We start from the raw sequence: 19,221 nt of genomic DNA, 5'->3' as shown, positions 1-19,221 counted from the left end.
CCTCAGCTAAACCGTTCGTCGAGGGTGGTACATAGTTGAGTACTTCCACTCAAAACCGAACTGGTTAACCAAGCGATCAATGTGTTGGCTTCTAAATTGCGGGCCATTATCTGATATGATCCGGTCAGGCACCCCAAACCGGTAAACGATATGATGGCATACAAAATCAGCCACAAAGGCCCCAGGGACTTGCCTGAGAGGGATTGCTTTTGCCCATTTGGAGAAATAGTCCATTGCTGCTAGGATGAAGACATGACCTAACGTTGAATAAGGGTCAATAGGTCCTACGATGTCCATACCCCTTTATGAAAAGGGTCATGATGCCACTGTAGGGTGCAGGGGCTCTGAAGGCTGGTGAATAAGGCTTGAATGCATTTGGCACACCTGACATCTTTCGGCATAGTTTAATGAATCTGCAACTATCGTTGACCAATAATACCCCAACCTGCGTATCCGCTCATAGAGCTTAGGGCCAGATTGATGTAGTTTGAGGATTCCGGCATGGATTTCCTCCACTACTTGCCTTGCCCCATTTGTGTCAACGCATCGGAGCAAAATACCATCAAAGGAACGCCTAAAGAGAGCGTCCTCATCAAGGAGAGTGTACTTGATGGACATTCTTCAAATATTGTTGCGTTCAATGTCATCATTTGGTAACCAACCATGCTTGATAAAGTCAATTATAGGTTCTCTCCAATCCTCTGCCTGCTCTATTTCCGCACACATTAGGTCAAAGAACTCCTGCTCCCGTTTCTCAGTGTTGGATCCTTGACCCTATACCATTTCCTGCTCAGCTTTGATAACATCTTTGGCTGTCAGAAGTGCCTCGAATGGATAAAGCGAGCACTCTGGAAAGAGGATTTTTTCATCATTTGCATCAATTTCGGTTCCTAGTTCAATATGTCTCTACTCTGCTGCCCAAATGGGTGTCGTAATCCACGCTGCTACCCAAATGGGTGTTGGCCTCTCAAAGACTCTCAATGCTCTCTAAATTCCCAGGTACTCTAAACTCTCGTTTTCTAAACTCTTTCTCGAGCACTCTTAAAGCACTTCATTTTCGAAGGTTTCTTAAAGCTATCTAATTTCTAATTTCTAATATTTAAAAATCCTTTAATGTTTTAATTATCTTATTTCAAAAATCTTTAAACTCTCATTCCCTAAAACCTTAAATCTCTCTTAACTATTTCAAACCCTCTAAACTCTTACTCTTTTCATCCTTAAAGCTCTTTAAAACCCCCAAACTCTCAGATCTTTTAGATTCTCCCTCTCACTCTTAAACTCTCTTCTTTCTCTCAAGATGTCTTACTCTCACTTCTCTCTAAATTTCTCTTTTTAACTATTAATCCCTCCTTCTCATTCCTTTACTCTTTTTTTTCTATGCTTTCTTTATCTTTCTTCTCTTCCCTTCCTCTCCTCTTCTATTTCGTCACTTCTCGCGAGGGTCGCTCTTGGTTAAGGTCCATTCGGGGTAATCACTAAAAGAGGGGATTTCTAAGGAGTTTTCTTTTCTCCTGTTCTTCCACTTCGTCGCTTCTCATGGTGGTCACACTTGGTTAAGGTCCCTTCGGGGTAATCACCATAAGAAGGGCTTTCAGAGAAGTTCTTTCCTCATATTCTTCTTCTTCTTCTCTTCTGCATATGTCCACCCATTAAGGGGCTCTGTTGCGATTCATCCTACTTGGGCTTGCCCCACAGTATTCGATCCTCAAAGCATCCTTTGAGGCTTGTGAATTTCGGTTTGATGCCTTCCCGTGCCACCCTAGATGCCTCCTAGGGGAGGTGGTGTCGGAAGGCTGTCAAATTGCCTAATGACTTCATTTTCCCCTATCCATAACTACCTAATTTTTATTTTGTCTCTCCTTCTTCTCTTATTTTTATCCGCTCTTCTTTGAACAATCATTACAGCCCGTCTCTCCTCCCATATCCATCAAGACTGCTCTTCAAGGACAAGACAGAGTTAATGAACCATCATTTAGCCATCTTACATATGTGTGTACTTAATAAGGCGCAGTGTGAATCAAGGGAATTAGCATCGGACCGAGCTGAGAGGCAAGGGACTTTCAAGTCTGATCTAAGAGGGCTCCTGAGAGCTTGGCGTGTCCACGAACCCTAACCGTGACAAGGTACGTACCTGAATCCCTCGCAGCGCTAAAATCTCCTCACTGTTGGTCACCTATCCGCGCGCACCTTTGCACACGGTTCCGAGGAGGCGGTCCCCGAACCTGGGTCAAGTCCGATCCCAGGTCGCCGAGATTGAGGCCCAACCAATGGTTTGTTAAAAAAGAAAAGAAAAAAAGACCAACTATTTGTTAAAAAACTACACATTGCTTTTTAGGGATAAAGTTTAAAAATAGCAACCTTATTTAAATTCTCTAATTTATCTTTTAGTATCTTAAAAGTTAAGAACTATTGAAAAACAATAACATCTCTTAGTCTCACCCAATGCAAAAAATACTAAAATTTGAAAGCAGTGCATATATGATGTAGCTTAAATAAAAAAGTTTATAGTAACTCACAACGAAGCCACTTAAACTTACAACAAACTTAACATAAAATAGATTGCAGAAATTTTGCAATAGCTCTCCACAAAGTTGGACGATACAAGTACAAAAGATGTGACTTTTGGGGGGGAAAAAAGGACGAACAGAAAAGAAAAGGAAAGAAAGAGAGCTCATACTATTGTCCATTCTGTCCTAAACGAAATCGGGGCATACTGTCTATGTGGTCCTTCAAACAGGAGTGTCAGGGTTTGGATGGCATGGGCGATCGACTGACCTAAGCGACGGAAGAGAAGGAATTAAGGAGAGAGCAACTTACGTGGAATGTTCTCCCTTAGCACTCGGAGGAACTGTATGGTATCCTTCTTGGGAAGTTTTTTTGATTTAAAAGTACGCTAAAAAAAATAAGAAGAAGATATTGAGCATCTAGATCTGACCATGCAACAAATGAACTTTCTACTTGCATTTTCTAGGCGTGATCTTTAAAATTTGTTATAAGAAGCGCATTCAATTTTGTTTTATTATTTTATTGTCATGTCACTGGTTGAGTAGATCATGTCCATAAAAAAAAATGGAAGCTTCAAATGCTCCTAGCTAGGGTTTTGCCCCATATTGTTTTTAACAAAAAAAAAACCTAACTTTATTATAGTGATGTCATTATTGTTGGAACACATAAAAAAAGGAAGAAAATATAAAGCTTTTCAAATTGATTTATGATTTATATCACCGTCTATTTAACATGATTTAATTGATGCCTACTTTGACAAAATATATGAACTAAATCGCCCTCTATGTAATATGGAATAGATTAATTTATGATTACTTTCAAAAAAAATATGAACTACATTACATTACTCTCTATTAGGGGTGGCAATGGACCCGGACCCTACACGGGTTCGGGTATGGGTCCAAGTTTTTGACCTGCGGGTAGGGTCCGAGTCCAATGAAGGATACTCGAATTGTCCTAGGTCCGGGTATGGGTCTTTCTATATCCAACCCGGCGGGTACCCGGATCCGAATTTTTAGTTTATCCAAAGGCCAAAGCCCCAATCCTAAAATCGTTTCAATACTTTTCGACTTCTCTTGGTTTCCCAAACAGCCAAACCCCATCGCCATCCTCCTTCTCTCAGTTTCTTAGAGGCATAGCTCTCACTTTGGATCTCAAATATCTCTCTTTTTCTCTCTAATCACCCACCTCTCAAAAATCAGTTCTTTGACCCGACAGGTACAGGTATGGGTTCAACTTTTGGACCCGACTGGTCGGGTCCGAGTCCAAAACATAGATCGGAATACATTCGGGTCTGAATCCAGATCCAACCTATACCCGACCTATTGCCACCCCTAATCTCTATGTAGCGATAGGTCCCACCTTCTTCCTTTCCCTCAATCTCATTGATTGGATGGTAATACACCCATACCTACATATTTCCTGAAGTCAGATGGAATAGAGTACCCCCTTCTGCCTTTGCATTTCAAAGAACACAAGTGCATGATGGCACATAACTAAGGGTTTCTTGAGTAATCATGTTCACTAGAGTGGTCTTTCCAGAAATCGGAACCTTCTCTATCTATAGTCTCTTTATATTAATATTCGAAAACTACTTGGACCTGGACAAGGTTGAGTTACTCGGCCTAAACTAGTTGTCTAAGCCAGTTCTTGTGTGCCCCCTGAGTATATGAGAACATGTACATTATACAGGCGAGTATTTTTAATGAAAAAACTAGGCACATCCATTTTATTTCACCTCTCTCTCTACCCTTTCTCCTCTCTCACTCTCTCTTTGTAAAATGGGGTAGAAATCTGCCCCCAAATTTTATCTCTTTCTCTCTAAAAGTGGAAAAAATCTTCTCTTTTTTTATTCTTCTCTTTAAGAGGGGATGAAAATCTACGTCATTTTTGTCTTACTGTTTCTTAAGGGGGCATAAATTATGTCTCTTTTTTTCATCTCCCTAAAAGGGATAGAAATCTACCCTCTCTAAAAGAGGGTGAAAATTTGCCACTTTTTTTGCTTTTCTTTCTTTAGTTTTTTGCAATTTTTTAGTTGTAACTTTTTTTTCTATTTTTCTACTTTTTCCAGTTTTAGCCCTTTTAGGGCTCGTAGGTAGAGGCCAAGTTCCAAGCCTAAGCCGGATATTCAAATTCCTACAGTTCGAATGGGATGATTAGGGTTCGTGAGGGGTGATTATGGTTCGTGAGAGGGAATATCATATGAAGTAGAATTGTGAAATAGACCACACCACTCCGAGTGGTATATCATATCTACATAGAATTGTGGAATAGACCACACCACTCGGAGTGGTATATCATATCTACATATAACAAGAGTGTTTTAGATTAGAATCCTTGATTGAGCCAATCAAGGATTTGGCTTCATCCAGTCTTTACAACAAGGCAAGATAACAAAGGAAAATATAACAGGCAGGTCAAGATATACCTAAGATGTCAAAGATCTCTCTCCAAGGTGATGCAAATATTCTCTTTCTCAACACCCTCCTCCAAGCTAAGCACACGACTGGGATGAACAGTCAGCAAGTCACGTAGAAAAAAGAATCAAATAGGAGATAGACCTTTGGCGAAAATATCAATAATTTGGTCAAAGCTGGGAACAAATTGAATATGCAATGATCCCTAAGCTACTCATTCCTGGATGAAATGATATTCAATTTTGATGTGGTTAGTGGGAGCATGTAAAACTGGATTGAATGTGAGATATGTGGTACTTAGATTATCACAATGAAGCATACGAGGAGATGATGGAAAGGTACCTATATTTTGAAGAAGAAATAGGACCCACTAAATATGTAAAATACTCATACAAATACAAATGTGGGAGAAATCAAGAAAATGCGGGGTCATTTATCTGCTTGGCTAGTCAAGCATGAGCTAGTTCATAGATCTTTGGGCTTCGATTACCAAGGAATAGAAATTTATACAATTTAAATCCGAAGATTGGTACTCCATTGTTGTCATTTCATATGTATATGGTTACAATTACCTACATTCTCAGTGTGCTTATGATGTAGCACTAGGAGGATTATTAGCTAGTGTGTATCATCTTACGAGAATACAATATGGTGTGGATCAACTAGTTGTGGTAGCAAAGGAATAATAGTCTGCCTCAGCAATAGACCTACACATTGTAGGTTACTACCTGGTGTGACAATAGATTTAGCTTAAAAAAAACACAAACTAATAAAGTTGAATGATGCTTGTCCAGGCAGCTAGCCTAATCAACATCAGAGTAAGCCCAAATTGTCTCATCATAGGAATGCTAAATAGTGATACCAAGATCAAGAGTCCCCTTAATATATCAAAGAATTTATTCAATAACATCTAGGTATTTGATATGAGGTTAGTACATGAATTGGCATATCTGATTAACTGCATAAATAATATCATGTCATGTCATTGTGAGGTATTGTAATGTGCCTAATAAGATGAGGCTATCATTAATGGTATCACCATTATATAGAGAAGGTTTGGAACCAAATGTGACTAGAAAGGAGCAGCGCTTCATACCAAGCATTGCAAACAGTTTAAGTTATTCTTAGTTTGGCTTAGCATCATGCTGGGCGATGGACCTCTATACCAAGAAAGAAAATGAGGTCCCCCAAATCTTTAACATCATTTTTTATATGGTGTTTGTCAGCAAGAGTGGGAAAAAAATGAGGATATTTTTCGATGAGTATTATGTCGTCAACATAGAGGAGTACAATGAGTTCATGAGAGTCGTGGAGTACAAATATGGATGTGTCGGACGAGCAACATATGAAACCAAACTCGAGGAGATAAGAGTTGAAACTAGTGAAGCAGACACGAGCAACATGTTTAAGACCATTATGCAAGCAATAAATATGGTCAGGATAATTCTTATCAACAAACCCTAGAGGTTAGTGCATGTAGACAGCTTTGGGGAGAATATCATATAAGAATATATTTTTAATATCAAGTTGTTTAATGGGCCACCCATAATTAACTGCAATAGAGAGGAGTAGTCGAATTCTAGGAGGTTTGACCATAAGACTAAATGTTTCTTTATAACCCAAGACATGTTATTAATTAAACCATTTAGAAACTACGTGAGCTTTATACCATTTAATCGATCTATCAACCTGCTAGTTTAGCTTATACATCCACTTGCAGCTAGCAATATTGGACATAGAGGAGGCAAGGACTAATGGCCATGTTCGGTTTTCAACAGATCGTTGAATTCATCAACTATCTCTGCCCTCTAGTTCAGATCTTTGGTAGCATTTGAATAACAAGTTGACTTAATAGGAAGTGATGTGGCAAGAGTGGTTTGAAAGCAAATGAGCAGAGGATGCTAAGAAGTTATATAACTAAAGGGAACTTTTGTCTGACGGGTCCCATCTCAAGTAGGTGAATCGAAGTAGTGGAAGGGGATGGGGCACATTCTGGTGGTGTTGAGGATTTATTTGGGAAGGAAGGCAAGGTCAAACTTGGTTAAAGAGAGGGATACAAGTGAAGAAGGAGCCACATTGGTATCCTGTGATGGAGGAGGCACTTCAGAACGAGGTGCCATAGTGCTAGAGGTAGGGACATGGAAATCATCTCAGAGTGAGGGAACGTCAAGAGGTGGGTTGAACCAATGGGTCACCATTTGGGCATGCAAACAATTAGATAGATTTATTAAAGCGAACATGATGCGATAGAAATTCAAGAAGTGGCTGGATCAAGACACCTTTATCCCTTAGGTTGAGACCCGTAGATATGAAATATACACGGGACCAATTTGGGCTCCATTTTATCAGAGCAATAAGTCGCAATGAATGGATGATAATGGTAACCAAAGTTGCATAAAATATTATAGTCAGGCAGAGTGCCAAATAAGGTTTCATTGGGGGGACTTGTACCCCAATGTTGGAGTTGGTAGGTGATTTTTTAAGAAATCAGCTGTGGAGAAGGCCTCCATCTAAAAGTTCGAAGCATGTGGGCATTGATGGAAAAACGTAAGTCCAGTCTCAAATAGATGACGGTGCTTATGCTCTACAATATCATTTTGTTTAGGAGTATGAGGGAAAAATAGTCGGTGTTGAATTCCATAATTCGACAATAATTAGAAGAATAATTTATTAACACACACGACCGCCATTAGACTGCACATTTGTACAAAAATGATTTTCACCCACAGCTACAAATTTTTGAAAACAAAGCCAACAATCTCTTATTAGTTTGTGAGAGGAGAAATTTAAGTGCATTTTGAATAGTCATCTACAAATATAAGGTAATATCAACAACTTTATAAGAAACTTTTTAGGCTAATCCCCACAAATTTAAATGCAATAAGTGCAAAGCAGTAGGACACATAGAGTAGGGTTGTCAATGGGCTAGGTCAGGCCCAGATGAGCCACACCCAAGGGCTGGGCCACTATGGCCCAAGGGTCCATCCGGCCCTAGGACAACGCAATTATAGGGCTAGCCCGGCCCCACATTGTCCGTCCCTATATTTTTATTTCTTTTTCAACTTTTCTTTATTTTTTATTAGGCCCAAATAAATTACGTCTAGGGCTCCTTCAGCTCAATCCCAATTGGCCCTCTAGGGACTTGAGTCGGGCTCAGGCTAGGGCTGACCTAGGCCGTTACTATCCCTAATGTCATAGAGTTTGAAAGATGAACTTTCAAACGACAACGTTTATTAACACCACAATCCAAACAATCTATTAATTTTCATCTACCAAACACATTCAGGCACTCATTTTAAAGAAAAAAAAAGTCTAAAATGTGGGAGCTAAGGTGGCCCAATTGCTTATGCCAAATATCAATGGTAGAATTCCTTTGAAAAATCTAGTGAAATTACAATGATCACCATAATGGTGTTTTACATTGATTGCAGTTTTGATTGGGAAGAGCTCAATTTGATTTGATCCTTCGTGCAAAGTTTTCCCTGTGTGCCAATCCTTGATGCAAAACCCTGAAAGATAAAAAATAAAAATGCAATCATTATCTTTAGTAAATCAAGAAATAAAAATAATGCTTGCTTGAATATGTGGCACATGTAATATATTTCTTAAAAAAAACCTAGACAAATGTGCATGGAGGTGTACATTACAAATGATGCTAATAGAAAAGGTACTGCCATTTCCCACCATAAGGGTATTGCCATTTGCCACCTTAAAGAGATGGATGCGTGATGCTCCTAGCATCTACTATCATGTACTTAGTTGCTTTTATATCAAGGTACAAAGTGGAATTATATGGATTTATAGAGAGGCTCATTATAGAGGAACCTTTCAGGAGATCATCAGGTTCATAAATATAGTTATAGCGGTGCCAACAATGCAAAGGCACTAGGACCAGCCTTGCCACAAATCTGACATATAATAGATGAGTGTTATGTAGGGGCAGGTGTCCCATGAGCATCAAGGGTAGGTGTCCCACGACCTCGAGGGATATTAGTAGAACCACTTGGATGAGGCTGATTGCCATGACCTCGAGGACCTTGTAAATCATGATCATGACCTCGATTGCTATGAATGCAGTTGCAAGTGGTAAAGAGAGAAGCTTTGTTACTTTCATTGGTCAACTAATGACAATGTTTTAAGTGTTTTTTGCGGTTAAGAAGCATGTTGTAGAAAACTCCTAAGGATAACAACAGGACTGGTGGTGACTCATTTAATTAGATAATCATAATCGATACCGCAACCATCCAATGCCTAGAAAATAAGATCCTTTTAGTGGGATTGACTTTTATGTAGCTGCCAACTCAGTTGTAAGAACCTTAATTTTCTCCATGTACTCACATATGGTGAGAGAACCTTTGCAAAGATCAGAAAATTCATGCTTGACTTGATATAGTATATCTAACTACTTGAGCAAAGATGGCAGGAATAAGAGTTGCAAGCGGCCAATTAAGGAGCAATTGATCTCTCTTCTTCCAAGTGACATAGTCAGGGTTTAGGGTATGACAACTTCAGCAGTTGGATTTTCCACATTAGATAGTTGGTGCAACCTAATTAGATTGTGGTTTGAGAGAGATTAGGGAGTCTGGGTAGCTATGGCATGACAACATCACCCTTGGAACAAAATGATGAATTTAAGGCCATTTCTAAACATAGTAGATAAAATAATGTGACCCGTTCCGTTTTAAAGAGAAAATGGTTCATCGAATCTGTACTGAGTAAGTCGACTCATCAAATTTATGCGTCTCCTTATTTATTTGAGATTGACGTCAAAAAGACTGCCTCTAATGAAAAAAGAAATTAAAAAACATATGTTTATATCTTAAAAAATAATTTTCAAGTTCATGATCATCATCATAGTTGAGATTAATAAACCCAAAATTTTGGATCCAAAATCCATCTTTAAGATGGATTTGGAATAGGGGATGCACCTTAATATATCACTTTTTTTTATTTAATTATTTACAACACTTTGAATGGTATAAGTCTATAGGAAAATTGTTTCACGCGAGCTGGACAACATTTCTACAATCTGAAGTCCAGAGGTACAAAGTAAGTATACATCTTAAAATGGATGCAAATAGGTGGTTCATCTAAAAACAATCATAACTAACAGTCCAAATGTTTTCTTAATATACTTATTATTTATAATTTTCAATTTTATTTTATTTTCATATTCATGATCACCATGTTAAAGATTATATATTCTCTAAAACTTAGGATCAAATTATATTTAAAAATATATACTTATTGTGAAGCCCACATTTCTACAATATGCAGGCTGGCCACATAGAAACCATGTCCAAGTCCATATGTAACAATGTGTATATGAGTGTTTTGGGTAAGGATACAGGAGTGATTCCATCAAGCATTTGTTTACAAAGGGGCCGTTTGGATACCTGAAAATATATTGTCTATGAAATATATTACTGGTGTAATACATTACCTGCAAATGGATTGTCACTGTTTGGGTAGTATTTCGATGCAACTTGAGAAATACATTGTTACTATTTGACTATGTCCAGAAGAAATATGGGAAATGCATTACCAACATTTTTTTTTTCTTTTTTGGCTTTATACCCAAAACATGGTTGAGTGTACAATCCGTATTAGTATGTACCTTAAACTTTATAATTGCATCAGGCATAGGAATTAGCCACACCTTTTGTATGCTTTTGCATCTTGACTTGGAATCACATGTTTTCAAGATATTAATACTTTGGAATAACATACTTTTATTATGATAAGCCATCATACTTTTATGTTTTCTTTTCTTGTGCTAAAGCCTTTCAATTATCTCTCTCCAGAAAACATCCAATGGGCAATTTCAAAAGCAAAACAGTTTGGAGGAATTTGGCTAGTAACATGGAAGGTGATTAAATGCGATGTATTGAAGGAGAAATTATATTGGGGCATTGGAGGAGATTGAAGAGGTAAATTAATTTAAAAAGTATTGAAAAAAAAAAACACTTAAAACACACTGATTTGACGATTCTTTGTGAGTGAACTCAAGTATTTCGAATTTATCTGCAAACAATACCAACAAAAAAGAAAAAATAAAGTCAAAAAAATAAACAGATTGATGTTAGCAAAAAACCCAAATCGGTTTATTTTTTGGAACAATAGCTACATGGTTGCATAACCAAAAAAAAATATTGGATATCTGGAAATAAACACAGTTGATATTGGATATCTAGAAATAAACACCTACAACTATGGTTGCATAATATGGAGTTGTAGAACATGGGGCTGTCGGGTTATAAATATTGGATATCTAGAAATAAACAATAGCTACAACTGTAGTTGCAAATATGGGGTTACAGAAGATGGGGCTGTCGTGTTTTAGCTGCTAGTTGAAGAATATATGTTGTGTGATTTTTGAGGTTTAAATATATATACGATTTGGTTTGCAAAGGGGGCTATTGGTTGCAGAAGATGGGTTACTGCGTTTTAGCTACTAGTTGAGATTTTTTAGGTTTAAATATATATGCGATTCGGTTTGCAAAGGGAGCTACGCTAGTTGAAAACTTTTTTTTTTATGGTTTATTTGGAGGTTTTATTCTTGTGGTTTATAGGAGGTGAATCACGGGATTTTTCTGCTAGTTGAATAACTTTTTTTTGTATTTTAGTAGGAAGTGAATCACTAGATTTTTGGGTAGCGAAAATCACCAAGTTTTTTGGGGAAATGTCGGGTAATCTTTTTCTATTTCCTTACCATTAAAGTGTACCCAAACAATGGAAATGTCATATTTGAGTGTAATCTATTTTATAGATTTCTAGGTTCTTGGCCCCTACATCTTTACAAGGCAAGATCACACAAGAATATACAACAAATAGGTTAAATATATGCTACCGAAGATCTCTCTCCAAGGTGGATACTCTCTCTCAACCAGTAGTTTAAAAAGCGGATTGGTGACCCAGATCGGGCACCTCAAAAACCCATCCGGATCGGGAATCAGCCGCATCGGTCAGATTAAGCCTTAAAAAAAAATCTGAAAAAATTATTAAAATTCATTCTAAATATTGTTTTTTAGGAATCCATTAAGAATTTTCATTTCTTTGCATGAATATGCGAATATTGATATGATATTTCCCTGCATGAACTAATGTTTACCATTTAATTTACATCACACAAAAGGATAAACATAGAATTATCATGGATTAAGTATATCATCATACATGGACTACAATAAAGCATACAATTCGTAACATACGACCTAAAATAAAGTGATAGACGATGTCATTCTTCATCTTGGGCACGCTGGTGCTATTGATTGAATTCGCGTGAGAATTCATTGACTTGTTCTAAAAATGAATAATCCAAATTAGTCGGCACCTGACAATACCTAAATCCCTGAGTGTTAGTGTTTTGTTGTGGTCCTAATCCAAAAATTTTGAAGCTTGTCCATCCTTAATGACACCTACACTATCGTGTTCATCCCTACTCTTTTGCTGTTGGGACTCGATATGTGAATAATTTGGCTGGGATTGGGTGGCCTCAGAATCATCATCTGTCTCATTTTCCCTTAGACCCCTTTCTTACTCTCCCTCATTAGGTGCAATATCACCGACATCTCCGACGAATTGTGGATATGTTGGCGGGTTGTTTCCTCTTTCATGCTGCTCTTCACCTTCTTCAAGATCTTCATCACCGATAGCCTCAAGGAACGCTCTCTTGTGCAACATTGGCTCATCTTCCTCTACTATCCATTATTCTGTTGTGTTTGTGACAAATATTGTGCCAAAGGCTATCGGCCCGTAGTCTTCAAGTTTTATTCTTATTTGTCGCTCTCGGAGGTTTAAGTTGTAATGAACGTAGACTAGTTTATGAGGCCTCTCCGAAGCGAGTCGATTCCTCCTAGTAGTGTGCAACCATTGGAATGTACTCCAGTTTCGCTCACACTCAGTAGCAGAACATGTCTAGGAGAGCACCTTGATTGCTATCATCTTTAGATGAGGTGCATCATTATCATATATCTCCTACCATTTAGCTGGATTAAAATGCAAAAAGCATTGTAAGGATAAGAACAATTCATGAGATTAAATATATGAATGAACAAAATATTAGTTAGGGGATAACCTGGATGTATCTTAGTTCGAGAATTCTTGACAAGTCTAGTTCCGAAGGATCCTATAGCATCCATATATATAGCAAGCTAAAACAAAATATTTCATTTTAGTGCATTATTCCTCACAAATATAAAAACTCAATGAAGTTCTTACCTAAATATTAAATATTACCTCTTGTATTACTGCTATCTGATTTTGATGGCTTCTCTCCAGCTTGGCAATAATGTATCTGACCCCTTCCATAATCTTGTGGGGATGTTCAGGTGTCAAATAGAAAAATTTTGGGTTGAAGTAGTAACCTAAAAAATACATAGATAGAGAAAGGTCATTTAAAATTTTATAAAAAAATAATTGAGAATTAAACATTCTAATGATATAAATATATATGTATATGCATAATGAATTGGACGTCCAAATTTGGTATTCCATCTTCTTTCTATAATCTCAATCACTTTACTAGCAAAACTACGCTTCTGCCCAATAGCTGATTTGGCCCTCTCGATACCTTTGTAAAGGATGCCCATAGTAGCTTTCTTGTCAGCATCCACCATTCTTAACACTGAGACCAAATGGGCAGTGGCATCTACGACACTAGAACATCGAGACCAGAACCTCCTATTTGAGACTATGTCGTCCACTTTTAGCCCGATACTGGACTTCGAGAGACAGTCATTTAACCACTCTTCACTGGTAAATAATCTCTTTAATACACCTTTAGATTCTCATATACAGTCCCCAATCAAGTAATCTGTCACAAAGCGGGTTATGGCAAGCCTGATTATTTTTGTTTTCTTAGATTGTTCTCTGAACAAAAATAAAATTTTAGAGTAGTTATATACAAATCTTGATACCAACCTCACTTCTTGTAGAGCCCCCTTCACAATTTTGATCTCACCGATCTCCTCTAACATAAGATCTATCTTGTGTGCAGTAGACGAGGTCCATACTAGATATTTCCTCTTATCCATCAACTTGCTGCCTGCAGAAACACATGCACACATATTGTCTGTAATAAATTGGACTACATGCTTATCTCTCACCTCCTCTACTAGCTGATCACATAATCGTACAAAGAAGTTTGCATCTCTGATACGTCTTTGCTAGACAAAAAAACTGTTCCTTTTGAGGAATAGGCCAAGAAGTTAAAACTTTTTTTTGGTAACTTTATTCAACCAACTATCACTCATGAGGGTAATGCATGTTCTTGACCAACTCTGTTTATATTCTTCAATCCATTTTCTAACTTCCTCTACCTCTTCATCCAAGATTGGGCTATTGAGCTCATATGCCGTCGGAGGCTTTATCCCAAGCCCAGCTCTTTGGATTGCGTTGACCATAGGTGGGAAATATGGGCTATTGGCTGCATCAAAAGGGATTCCTTTATCGTATAACTATTTACCAACATATCTGCCCAACATGTTCCTCATACCTTTCACCATGCCTTTGAAGGTTATCTGTTGTGACTTAGGCTTTAAGAAAAATGGGTCTATACGACCATGACCTGCAATACTAGTACTTCTAGATAAGCTAGAAACAATTTCTTCAACGTCTGATTCTTCTTGATATATATTGCCACCAATCCATCTATACATATTTGACATGGGCCTGCCATTCATGCTTGAGCTGGGCCCGCCATGTATGTCTGAGCTAGGCCAACCATGCATGCTCATGTCATAACCATCAAGCCCCGCCATGTATGTCTGAGCTAGGCCAACCATGCATGCTCATGTCATAACCATCAAGCATTCTAAACTCGCGTTCCCTCTGGTTTGTTTTCTGTAAACTCATTCTTGTGGCCATCTCCAAATCATTATTATATTGATCATTCCTGCTCAATGTCGTATATAAATCAGCTATCTCCTCATCCATCCTCTGCTTTGTAATTTTTTTACATTTGGTAGCTTTGAGAATTACCGTCATCTGCTTTCTTACATTACTAGGGATACTATTACATGCAGAAACATCTCCCTGAACCCTTGCCACGTGGTTCTTGAACCTATGTACCCCACTACTTATCACTTTTTGGCAGTAATTATAAGTAATTTTTTCTTTTTTGTTGGGATCAAGTCTGACCCCATGTTACCATGTAGGGTCTTCCCTAGATCTTGCCATGATTCAACTGTTTTAATATGTAAATGGTTAAAATTTAACCTGACAATTCGATATGAAAATAATCATCATGTGTAGTGATAATATGTAGGGGTAGTTCATGAAGTTATATTTGTTGTTAATGTGAAATAGTTCTATTGGCAAAAATATTTTAGTTCCTACTGGAAAAAATAATTTATTTATGCAACAATATAGATAAAAATAGTAGATATCAGCCATTACAATAATATAGTCATCTATAATGCCACTGCGTACATTTGGTATAAAAAATATTTACAATGATATAGTCATTCACAATGCCACAAATAATATTTACAATAATATATGGGTACAATCCCACCTCAATTAAAATAATCACAAATAGTTGTACATCTCAATTACAAAAATGCAAGATAATATAATAAAAAATGCAAGCTCCAAACGTGCCTACAACTCAATTATCAAGAATATATATATATAATTTATGTATCAATATGTATTTTTTTGCATTAAAAATTTAATAATAAATTTGAAAAATGCATGATAATATATTTATCATACATGCCACGATTTTTTTTTACAATGATATTTATACAGTTAATACCAAGAATATACATACATGCCACAAATAATATTTACAATGATATAGTCATTCAAGATAATATAATGATAAAATATTTATCAATCATATACATACATTTTATGTATTAAAATTAAAAAATACAGTTTTGCATTAAAAATTTAACAACATGTATTTTTTTGCATCAATAATTTATCAACATGCAATTTTTTGCATTAAACATTTAACAATAAAAATTAAAAATATGATTTAATTCGTCATGATAATCAAAACCTAGTCACAATTTTCATAATTTTTCAGAAAATCACGATTTTTCGAATAAATCGATCATCAATTTTTTTTTTTAAAAAATGCAGTTCTTCACAGACCCACCTGATATCAGTCATTCCAACTCTAAAATCCACCTCAAATCAAATAAATTACATCAATTTGAATACTTGTTATGATAAACAACACTATAAGGTATCAAAGCCCTATAATATTAACACATTATTATAAAAAAATTGAATAAAATCGATTGAATGGTGGAAAAAAAAAAAACGTAGTTCTTCATAGATCCACCTGATATCAGTCATTCCATCTAAAAAATCAAGCTTAAATTGAATAAATTAGATCAAATTGAATACATTTGATGATAAACAACACTAGTAGGAATCAAAACCCTATAAAATTAGCACATTATTTGTAAATAGTTGAGTAAAATCGATCGAATGGTGAAAAAAAAAAAGCAGTTCTTCATAGACATCAGTCATTTTTTCTAAAAATCAAGCTCAAATTGAATAAATCAGATCAAATTGAATACATGTGATGATAAACAATACTATAAGGAATTAAAACTCTATAAATTTCACACATTATTTGCAAATAATTGAGTAATATCGATTGAATGGCGAAAAAAAAAAACGCAGTTCGTCACAAGCATTAGTCATTTTTTCTTGAAAATCAACCTTAAATTGAATAACTTATATCAAATTGAATACATTTGATGGTAAACAAAACTATAAAGAATCAAAACCCTATAATATTAACGCATTATTTGTAAACTATTGAATAAAATTGATAGAATGGTGGGGAAAAAAAAGAAAACCGCAGTTCTTACCTGTTTTTCCTGCACCCATGGCTTCAAATTTTAATCTGAGATGTAATCGTCCAAATACTCACAAATTATGAACAACAACTTCTAAACAACACTCTTAAGATCAATAACCCTCAAATTTTATAAAAACTGATGCCCTATTTTACTTGAAATCAGAGAAATGGCGGATCCCTAAAACTCACGCTTTGTTCTTCACATATCCAAATATTTGTTATCAAAATCAATGATTCTACTACAATTTATTGACTGAAATGTTTGAAAATATTAAAGTAAAGGCTGAAAGATTCAATTACAAAGCTGAAAACGGTGAAAAATGACAGAAAACCATGAATCTCGTGAAAAATATTGTTACACCAGTGTTTTACTATTGAGAACAGGGTTGACTCGATGATTCACTATTGAGAATCGCCCGATTCTCTCTGGACACGGGCGATTCCCGGTATTTCACTGGAATGGCACGGGTGTGCTTATTCCCAAGTTGAACCGGGCGAGTCCGGTTCGACTCGCTGAGTTTTGAATCACTGCTCTCAACAATTGGACAGGAAACCGGTGGGAGGCGATCTAGATTGGGAACTTGGAGTTGTCCATCTCCCTCAATTTTAAAATTCTTTAGATCTAACTCGCTGAACCAATCCAATCCATGGTAACCAATTGGGAACCTTGTTCCAAGTTTTAAAATACTAGCCTGGTTCCGAGTTTTTAAAAACACTAGCCAAGAACTGTAACCGTATTGCCTGAGAATCTTTAATATGCTCCCGCGGGAGCATATACTCTTTTGGCCTCCCCCTCAAAATTAGTGTTCACTATAAACCAATGAGAGCCCAATTCCGCCCTATCCTTTTTCCTCTCTTCCCCATTCAACAACTCTCTCTTCTTTCGGCTGTCGCTCCTATAGTATAGTGATCAGTCACAAATATAGTGAAAACTTTGAGAAGTCGCCGTCAGCAGGAGAAGAAGCCCTGAAAGCCCTTTTCTTGCATTGGACGATCGGCAGAAGATGGGCACTCTGGGAAAGGCAATCTACACCGTCGGATTCTGGATTCGTGAGACTGGCCAGGCCCTCGATCGCTTGGGATGCCGCCTTCAAGGAAACTACTACTTCCAAGAACAATGTATCATTCTTTCCTCCTCATAACCTCCCCTCTTTTATTTTCCTTCTCAATTTCTTTTATTTTGTTCCACACTCCTCACTCAGTTACTTCATAGATTGCGAGTTTCTCAATCTCTCAATCCCCATTTTTTTGGCTATTTCTCTCTCCATGGAAAAGTAGTATTGCTCCAGTTATCGCATTTTTTTTGTATTTTCCATTATTTTCATGTATTTGTGTGACTAATTGTAAGTTGAATGGGCAAAATTCCTTCATAGATTCCCAGTCTCTCCCTCTAAATCACTATTTTTTCCCCTTTTCTTGTATAATTTATTTTGCTGTTTTACCTCTCTGTGATTCGCATTTTCATCTCTCACAAATTCTAAGTTTCCCTCTCCATCTCACATGTATCTTCGCTACTTTTTTGCACTATTGTCTATGTGTAATACCCATGTTTGGTTTGAGAATTTATTGGTGTCAGGGTTTCTTATTCGCCTTAGGCTTAAGTCTAGCTAAGGTAAGTGGCCTTACTGTTAAACACAGCAACCACTGCTGAACTTGGGAAAAATTAGTAAAAACAATTACAGCGATCAATGGACACTCGTAAGAACCCACTGTTTTTGTAGTCGTGGGATTGGACTGTCCCCATTTTGGGAATCAATGTATCGTGGACCTGGTATGCAGGCTGCATATTTTGATAGATATATAGATTTATAATTCATAATACAAGGCAACCTTTATTGGGGACAAAAAGAAAAGAAAAGAAAAAGGTAATCAATGAAAGGAAGTAAGTTCCTTTCTTAGTTTTGTGGCTGGCCTCTTATATGAATGAATACAATGTGCTAGCATTTGGGTTTCAAACAGTCTGCTAGCAGATTGTTCTATGAGAGCAAGGGAAGTTTGAGGAGTGTTTCAAAAAGGCTGGCACTCCTCAGCATTGGTAACAGACTTTTTGAAACCCAAAAGTTAGCTTGATATGCAAATCCATATTTTATTTATTAATTATTAATGAACTTGGCTATTGGACCCAAACTCCCAGTGCATTTCATGTGATGAGACTTCTCTGTAATGTTTATATTCTCGAAAGTGGTGGACTATTGGGTTTTTGGGATCATTGCATTGGTTTTCTCTAACATGTCTTGATATAAAACCCTCTATGGGTATTTGTCCAAGTAGCTTTCAGTTGCATTTATCTTGGGATGATTTTATTTTGAGATAAAGATAACATTGTATTGATGAGGAAAAAGATTACATGGATATGAGAGTCCGATGTCACCCACCCTTGGTGACTCGGTAAAAAATTCGTTTAGTCTATCATGTACAAAACGGGCTTATAGAAATTGCCCAATTACATTGAACCAACAGTGCAAAAAATGCCTA

At 36.8% G+C, this 19,221-nt stretch overlaps 1 protein-coding gene across 2 annotated transcripts in view; it reads left to right on the top strand.

Annotated features, from left to right (window-relative positions):
- Positions 1-17,587: 17,587 nt before the first annotated feature.
- Positions 17,588-19,221, top strand: part of LOC18422537 (gamma carbonic anhydrase 1) — a 39,743-nt gene continuing 38,109 nt past the window's right edge. Inside the window, exon 1 of one of the 2 annotated variants that reach the window (XM_006878470.4) lies at positions 17,588-17,865. In XM_006878470.4, the coding sequence (XP_006878532.1) occupies positions 17,751-17,865 (115 nt within the window). In that variant the 5' untranslated portion in view covers positions 17,588-17,750. Of the gene's footprint in view, positions 18,021-19,221 lie in introns of both variants that reach the window. The other variant, XM_088860544.1, reaches the window with a different exon arrangement.

This window comes from Amborella trichopoda, chromosome 3, assembly GCF_054954075.1.
Source record: "Amborella trichopoda isolate Santa Cruz 75 chromosome 3, AtrichopodaSantaCruz75HAP2 v2.0, whole genome shotgun sequence".
In the NCBI taxonomy this organism is placed as follows: domain Eukaryota; kingdom Viridiplantae; phylum Streptophyta; class Magnoliopsida; order Amborellales; family Amborellaceae; genus Amborella; species Amborella trichopoda.
The sequence above is the reverse complement of the archived record's forward strand: the minus strand, read 5'-3'. Positions and strand labels throughout refer to the sequence as shown.